This window comes from Sitophilus oryzae, unplaced genomic scaffold (assembly GCF_002938485.1).
Source record: "Sitophilus oryzae breed Bouriz unplaced genomic scaffold, Soryzae_2.0 scaffold_1976_pilon_pilon, whole genome shotgun sequence".
Taxonomy (NCBI): Eukaryota; Metazoa; Arthropoda; class Insecta; order Coleoptera; family Curculionidae; genus Sitophilus; species Sitophilus oryzae.
In genome coordinates this window covers 849,836-858,446 of record NW_022146697.1, presented here as the reverse complement: position 1 = coordinate 858,446, position 8,611 = coordinate 849,836, and the positions used below count along the sequence as shown (strand labels likewise).

The 8,611-nt window shown below is 32.3% G+C and overlaps 1 protein-coding gene across 1 annotated transcript; it reads right to left on the bottom strand.

Annotated features, from left to right (window-relative positions):
* Positions 1 to 5,528: 5,528 nt before the first annotated feature.
* Positions 5,529 to 6,220, bottom strand: LOC115883704. The gene is made up of 3 exons (XM_030902100.1): positions 6,074 to 6,220; positions 5,753 to 6,018; positions 5,529 to 5,633 (listed from the first exon to the last, which is right to left on the bottom strand). The coding sequence occupies exons 1-3, from the start codon at positions 6,186 to 6,188 to the stop codon at positions 5,529 to 5,531; spliced, it is 486 nt and encodes a 161-aa protein (XP_030757960.1). The 5' UTR covers positions 6,189 to 6,220.
* Positions 6,221 to 8,611: the final 2,391 nt, after the last annotated feature.

Genomic DNA, 8,611 nt, shown 5'->3' with positions numbered 1-8,611 from the left:
CAATAGTTCCAATTCATTGATTTGAAAAATAATAATTTAATAAAATTTTAATATTTTCGTTGTAAGTTAAGTTGTGAGAGGGGGCCCATCTTGCTGAAAGTATATTTTACGTAAATTAGCTAAAGGAATATTTAAAAGTTCCGATACGATAGCTTCCAAGATTTACAAAGAGCGGTAGAGAGTTAAGTTTTCCTAATATATAAAGAATTTATTAGTGGCTTTCAAAATAAAAGAAGAGACAAATAATAGCAGTATACTTTTAATAATTCTTAGTTTCTTTTATTATCAGTCATGGCCTACTAATAAATATGATCTTTTAATATATTTTTTTTTAAATATTGCAGTAAATAGTGAAAATAAATATAGAGTGATATATAGTTTTGAGAAGCTTTTGGCGAGCCAGATCATATAATTTATAAATATACAGGGTGTTCCATTTAAGAAAACATAACTTTAGTTTATCTTAAAAAATATTCTTTTCGTAGACTAACAGACTACGCCACTGTATTCTACGTAAAAAGTTCTACAATAAACAGTTTTCACCGTCTCGATACCTTTAACAATAACAGAGATACAAAGGGTGTCCCAAATTGCAAAATTTTCAAGAATACCCTGTAGCTTAGAAATGAAGAGGGCTATGAAAATTTTGTTTACGGCATCTTCCGTTTGGCAAAAAATTGGTACAGGTTTGTGCAAATCGCACCATTCTACCTTCACGAATAACGGAGATACCCTATGATTTCAACCAAAATGGGACACCCTGTATATGTATTACTGAATTTGATTTTATAAATGTGAAAGTGTGTCAAAAAGTTACTTTTAAGTATTTTTTGTTGGTTATGAAAATGTGTTTGGTTTGGTTTGGTTTCACTTTTTTTTATTTTTTTGGATTTCCGTTTGAATGTCAATATATGCAGGATTAGCTCGCAACTACACCACTCAAAACAATAATAAAATTATCGAATATTTGAATAAAAGTAATTATTATACATTTCTTAATGAAGCATGCATTTTTTTCTGCCTTTCTCTTGTGAGTTTCTTAAAGATAATTAGGGTACGCACTGACATCTAATTTTTAGTCGGCCGACTATTTAGTTGCAAAAGTGAAAACAATGCATTCTTATGGAGCCTATCGGCCCAATATTTGATTGTATTGCGATTGCTATGCGTTGACAGGTAATTTTTAATCGACCGACTATTTATTTGCATGTTTGTAACACATATATCCTTATGGAGTCGCGCTCACATGCAATCAACTATTCGGCCGATCGGCTAACTCCATAAGTATGTATTGTTTTCAGTTTTGCAACTAAGTATTCGACGGACTAAAAATTACAGGTCAACGCGTAGGCATATTGTTTCGAATTTCCCTTCACAATATCCAAACTATGTCCAATGTCTTGTTTTTCAAATTAATATTTTTTTAAAAAATATGCGATAATTTTTTTGAGTAGTTCATTAAAAAACAAATAGAATTTAAAATCATCATTACCGCAGAAAATATGTACTGACTTCAAAAATAACAATTTTTTGAGCATACTTTTATCGATGACGATTTTCCACTGATTAATCAATTTCGAAACCCCGTCCTCCCATCCTGCGCGAATCCCAGACCTCCCATCACACGACGACGAAGTATTAAGTTTGGTTTGGTTTGGTTCGTCTCTTTTTTCCATTCCCCATCTCTCCTTTTCCTCCACACCATTCTCTCTATTTCCTCTCTATCCGCCTCTCTTCGTCCTTGCCGTAACAAATTTCCATTTAGGCCTCCTACTCGCCTCCGGGCGCGCCGAATGAATGGAGCGGCAATTTAATTCGTTATCGCTTGATGAATTCGTCTCGTCGCTAATTATGACAGGCGGTTTATATTTCGAATAAAATGTCCAGGTAATTTATCTACTGGGAAAAATAAAGGAAAAAAATTCACAGTCCTTTACAAAGATGCAACCGGGGGGGCATTGAAAATGATGAATAAAAACGTAAAAATATGATTAATGTTAATATGAGTGTATTATATACATATGTTTAAATAACGAACTTAAAAAAAAACAACAGATTTAAAGATTCACTGAAAAAGTAGTAATGCTAATATTAAATAAAACATTATCAATAATAGTTATGCGATCGCACCTATCCGTAAAACAAGCAAGCAAAAAAACCTCGAAAAAAACAAAATAACATACAAAACATCAGGTTAACATGATGACAGATCATGATCAATGACAGATAAAGAATTCTTACGGAAAGTTACACTTTACGATATAATTTTTTAACTGTTAAAGGCAAACCCCATTTAAACACAAAACTTTTTATACCTACCTACTACTGTATCTAAAAGGCTTTTTTAAATTACTAAATTCTTAGCCACGCTTCTGTTTTCTTGGCTGTTGTGCGTCACGTCACAGATTAACAGGCCCACGTTTGCACCCACAAGGCGATGCTGCAGACTACTAGGTAGACCGGTCGTAGAAATTTATGTTATACAACTTGTAGTCAATCTACACAAATATTATCAAAAACTTTTTTTCTTTTAAAATGTGTTCAGATTTTATAAAAAGTATAAGTCAAAATCGCAAAACTTAAATTTGATATGAGTTTCTTAGTTTTTAACTAATATAGTGGCGAATTACAAAAATTCCTTTTCAATGAAAATTAATGAGTTAAATAAAATAATTTAATAAATTACTAGCTTTTTCTCGCAACTACGTTCGCGTTACACCTCGAATCGTTTATGCATTGATTTAAATGATTTTTTACTTCTTTATAGAGAGCTAGTGAACATATAGATGTTTTTTATTTTTCATCTTTTTTTTATTTATTAAGAGCACTAATACTCTCTTTATAGGTTATTTTTTATTCTTTGAAGGATAATTGAGGAAGATATATTTCCTTATGATGTCACTAAATAAACCCTTGTATAAAATTTTATACTGTCTGGTTTATAATGTTATAGTATTGCATTTTCGTACAGCAAACTTTCATTCCCTATTTTACTCCCTAAGGGTATAAATTTCATAAATTCGCTTTACCTTTGTGCCAATTTTTATGTGTATAATCCAGACGTCACCAAGTTTTATATAAATTTTTACTAACTTTACCCATTTGGTTGATGAATTTCAAAAATTTCTTCTAATTCTTTTTGTAGGATTTCATTCTTCTAGACGAAATAGTAAGGAATTTTCATACAACAAACTGTTCCGAGATAATTTTACTCTCTAAGAGGATGAATTTCCTAAAATCGCTTTGTGTAGCTAATTCACTAATGTCGTTTAAACGAACCTTTGTGCTAATATTTATGTATCTAAAGCTGGCGGCATCAACTCACTCTAAAATATCTAAAAACGTAATATATAATCTAACTGACACACCACTGACAATGACAACTAATTTATTTCTGGAGGTATTGTGTGTAGGTGTTTTCAGGTATGTTTTAGTATTTAGTCGTTTTACACAAAGAAATAGCCATTAAGCACTATAAAAATACTTCATAACAAATCTACACATATATACCTTTCATTTAAAAAAAGAATCATCAAGATTGGTAAAGCGCTTTCGGCGGGATGGATGCAACAAAAAAACCCTTTGAGCTTTTATATATGTATGGATTAATTATTTTTCCAACATATTTTACTTTGCAAATTTTTATAAATATTCAGACTCGCCAATATCGTACTCCACCGTGTCCAGCCTGTTTAGCCAAACGTAGGCCAATTCCTCTTCGGCAGCGTCGCGCGTCGTGACCCTGGTTAAAATAAGTACATTCAATACATATGTATGTGTTATAACATAATATAGCCATTACTATTAAAACCAATACTATTAAAATAATATGTGTGTAACATATTTCTTTAACGAATTAACCTGTAACAGACATTTATATGCCCAGTATATTTTTGTTTAACAAACCAATCAGGAAAAATCCAAAACCTACCGTTATAGGAGGTACAAGATGATTAAACTTATATAATGACAACTACTTATCGGATAACAAATTAATTACTACTGTCAACTAGTTCAGCTACTGTCTAGGTAGAATATACCTAGAGTACCTCCACCTACCTATGATGTAGGTAGATTAAAGCTTATTTTGACGTTACCTCTCACTTCGGTGTCACAAGCTGAATTTTTCAGGGATGGAAGTACAGTACATTTGCAGTACATGATATGGGGACTCTTATTCCGAAAGTAGTACAAAATTAGACCGGGTAAAAAGGCACTATCATCAAAAATCGATATATTAATACCACCGTATAGACAAAACAAATACTTATTTTTTGATCCAGTACACAATAAAGTCTTCGTAGGGAGTAATTTTTTATAATTATTTACAAAAAAACATTTCCATTAGCGCTTATGACCAAAAAAAACTTTAAACATGAATAATCAATTCAATCATGCGAAAATTTGGTTTAAAAATAGATTTTTTTTAATATAACTTTCATTTAACGAAAAACGAAGGCCTAAATGAAAAAAAGAAACAATTTAAAAGTTTCGCTTATGTCTTGACAAGGTATGAAAGCAAACCCCATATTTTTTGCTTTTAAACTAATAAAGATATATCAATAAACAATTAGCGATGTAATGGTTTTTGCGCGCGCTGGCCGACTGCCGCCGCTGCGCCGAGATTTCCTATACCCTTGTATATATGACGTCATGGTGTGGCAAATGTAGCATTTTAATTCGATTTGGGCTCCCTTATATAGGATAACAGAAACATTTTCAATGTTAAAAAAGTTTGTTTGCTGTATACAAAAAGATAAATTAGCATAAGAGATAACCGTATGTTGTACAAAGACGGGTATAGCTTTATTTTTATTTGAGATTGAATAAGACAGTAATGATTTGTAGCAACTTTAGCATTAAAAGCGCATTTTTGCTTTTGGTCCTCATCAACACTTACTCGCTGACAAGTATTTGACACGCGACGTTCAGAACACGCCACAGAAATAAAAGAATCCGAAATAAAAAAGCGCGTTATTCGGTGCAAGAAGACGATACAACAGATATTACAGAAAAGTCTCAGTGTGCTAATTAATTCGATATGTTAATAAATGTTACCTATTTTATGAAATATTAGATAACATTGTTATACATTAGAAATAAGGTTTGCAGATAGGTACTCGTATGTCTCAATTATTTTTATTTATCCTAATAAATCCGAAATTTAAAGAATCCTATAAAAAATTTCCAACGCATTTAATATCTGATTTAACAAACTAGTTATATTGATACATCTCCAACGCATTTAATATTGATTTAACAAACATAAAATGTTATTGACTAACATAAATTAATGAATAAATTGCAGGTATTAATAATAGATATGATAATTTCGATTATAAACTAATTTAAGGAGAATAATCCTGCAAATATATTTCCATTTCTATTTCTCCTTTTCCGAAATTAAACTGCTGAGGTAATTGCATTTCGCTACGCGATTTTACTAAATATATACTATTACAGCACAAGACACGCCCCCAAATACGTCATTGGAAAATATAATCTAGCTCAGCACATTCCTCCAAAATCTAAACGTTTGCAGCACAACAACGTGGCTGAGTCATACAAATCGGGTGAAATGGAATAAATTGAATTTTAATACATACTCTTTTAATTGGAGCTATATCTAATATCTGCAAAATAAAACAGCACAAAGCAACACACAGCAACATCTAATGAATTTTGGAATTAGGAAGATTAGACATGATATTAAGGGACAGGTTGTGTTTTCTTTTTCTGGAAGGGCGCCCACTTTGAATTCTCTGTCCCCCCATTTTAGCATTTTGTATCTTTCTCTACTGCGTGCTGTAGGGTGGACTTTTATTAATTTTGTTTTTCGTTTGATACGCTGCTTGCTAGCTAGGAATGAATCCAACTGACTACCTCTGTTAATTGCTCTTAGGCTTCCAACAAACTTTTTTATTAACTCTGTATTACAACTCTCATGTTTTGCTAAATCTGCAATACGGCTAAACTCCCTTTTCAGACTTTCCACTACATTTTTATGTTCTTCGCTACCTAAAACAAAAAGTATTAAGCAAGTAACAATATTATAACTTTTAGATTAACTTACAAGGTTTACTTTCAATATTTTCAACATCAGTTATAGAATCCGATTGGGTTTGATTACTTGCGTTTAAAGTGGTATTGCATTCCCCAAATGCAACCGAATCGTCGTTTTCGATCATGTTTTTAAAAAATGAACAGTTTTTTTTACCAGTGGCTAGATAAACAGTTTTTTGTCAGTCATTTTCCGTTAACTGGGGACTCGATAAAATATTGATGCTAAACGAATTTTCTACAGCACATAAATGTTTGCAAAAGGCCCCTCCTGTTCCACTAGCGCAATTGCATAAGGCGGAATTTGTTAGAACAGTATAATGCATATTTTTGTCTTCAGCTGAAGAAACTAAAAAAGTTCCATTATCTCTTTTCTTAACTGTTAAATTTCTAATTTTATCTTTAAATTTTAAGTAGTTTAAATTAATTTTCTTTCTTCTGTTGCTAGCAAATGATATCAGACGTCGTTATGGTAACATCCAGAATATTGGTTATAAAATCTAATACCACAGCATTAAAGGATTTACATCTTTCCAGTATAATATCTTTCAGTACTCTGGTAGATGCTTCAACAAAGTTGTTTGTGTTGTGTCCTTTAGTACACAATGATTTTCTATAAAAGTGACACCACTCGTTCCTTCTTTCCCACACATTTTTAAGATAGTTGATAAAATTTGGGTATTTGCATTTTTCACATAAGGTACCAAATAATTCCTCTGCTTCTTCTTCATTTTGTGCATAAAGTATATAACGGAATTCCATCATAAGTTTTTTTCTTTCTTTAATATCTATGTGATTTTTTGCATCCCACAACCATCTCCACACAGCCTGACACACGAGAAATGAACATAAAATTAAATTTTCCAACGACGTATCGTTGTGCTGCAAACGTTTAGATTTAGGAGGAATGTGCTGAGAGAGATTATATTTTCCAATGACGTATTTGGGGGCGTGTCTTGTGCTGTAATAGTATATATTTAGTAAAATCGCTTCCGCTACATATACCAGTTCTCCGATTTTTATATCACTATTATGATTTTTTCGGGGGAGTGCACATGATTTTAATTTTATCGATATTCAGCTTAAGGCCTAAAGCCTCGTATGCCCAGGTATACACTGTGTCAATTTTAAAACTTTCCACCTATAATATCTTTCTTGCAGTTAAAATTATGAAAAATCGAAAAGACACGTCAATTTTATTTGTAAGGGGGACACTTTAAATTAATATTTTTAGCATTTTTCTTTCAACCCTCTAGAAGGGGTAGATGTCACCCTTACAATCTTAAATGGGAATAGGGGTCAAGTGGCACATAGTTTTAAAGGGCATATAATTATCTTTTCAGTCGTATCCTCCTTTGTTGCTTTTTGTCTAGAGGTTTCCGAACAATCGCGTTTCAAAGTTGTAGAAACAATTAAACATGCCTGCATTGAGATTTTGGTTTTCAAGCTTGTATTTACACAAAAATAATTGCAATGGGTCTCCTTGTAGTACAAATGATTAGAAGATTAGGTGACAACATGGACGTAGCTATTAAATTTTTCTAGGGACATCGAAATACTATAGTATACTATTAATAATGCAGAGGATAATCCACAATGGTTAAACGAGAGATTTCCGGGTACATGGATTGGCAGAAGAGGACCAATTGGCCTCCAAGATAACCGGATTTAACACCCTTTGACTTCTTTCTTTGGAGACATCTTAAATCCATTGTTTATAAAACACAATTTACTGATATTGATGACCTTAAAAGGCGAATTACAGCAGAATGCCGATCAATTCCCGGCGAAGTTGTCCGAAATGTTAGCGAGGAGTTTGAAAACAAACTTTATTATTGTTTACAGGAAAATGGACAACATTATGAGCAACTTATAAGATAGGGCGTAAGTGGTGTAACCTAATCTTCTAATCATTTGTACTACAAGGAGATCCATTTGCAATCATTTTTGTGTAAACACTAGCCTGAAAACTAAAATCTCAATGCAGGCATTTTAATTGTTTCCGCAACTTTGAAACGCGATTATTTGGAAACCTCTGGATAAAAAGCAACAAAGTAGGATACCACTGAAAAGATAATTAAACGCCCTTTAAAACGATGTGCCACTTGACCCCCATTCCTACTTAAGATTGCAAGGGTGACATCTACCCCTCCTAGAATGTTGAAAGGAAAAGGCTAAAAATATTGATTTAAAGTATCTCCCTTACAAATAAAATTGACGTGTCTTTCTGATTCTTCATATTTTTAACTGCAAGAACGATTTTAAGGGTGGGAAGTTTTGAAAATTGACACAGTGTATGTGTTCAGTATTTCTTGTAATTGCTGTAACTAGAGCGCAGTCATCAATACACCTATGAAATGGTGGTTATTGTTTTTGTAGTTGAAGGAGTGGCTGCCGTAACCAGACAGCTCTATTTAACCACACATCAGCGAATTCATCATATATGATTGATTTTTACTTTGAAATCCTCACAGCAACAAATATTTATCAATCATTGTTATAAACTATCTATACCCTCTTTCGATTTAACAGCGACCATCAATAGCTTATT

What these genes read in the sequence shown, in the direction of transcription:
- LOC115883704 (XM_030902100.1), bottom strand. Translation starts at nt 6,188, where the DNA reads ATGATCGAAAACGACGATTCGGTTGCATTTGGGGAATGCAATACCACT. An exon ending in AAATATTGAAAGTAAACCTT is followed by an intron (nt 6,019 to 6,073) that starts GTAAGTTAATCT and finishes TTTTTGTTTTAG; the next exon opens with GTAGCGAAGAACATAAAAAT. An exon ending in GGGGGGACAGAGAATTCAAA is followed by an intron (nt 5,634 to 5,752) that starts GTGGGCGCCCTT and finishes TTTATTTTGCAG; the next exon opens with ATATTAGATATAGCTCCAAT.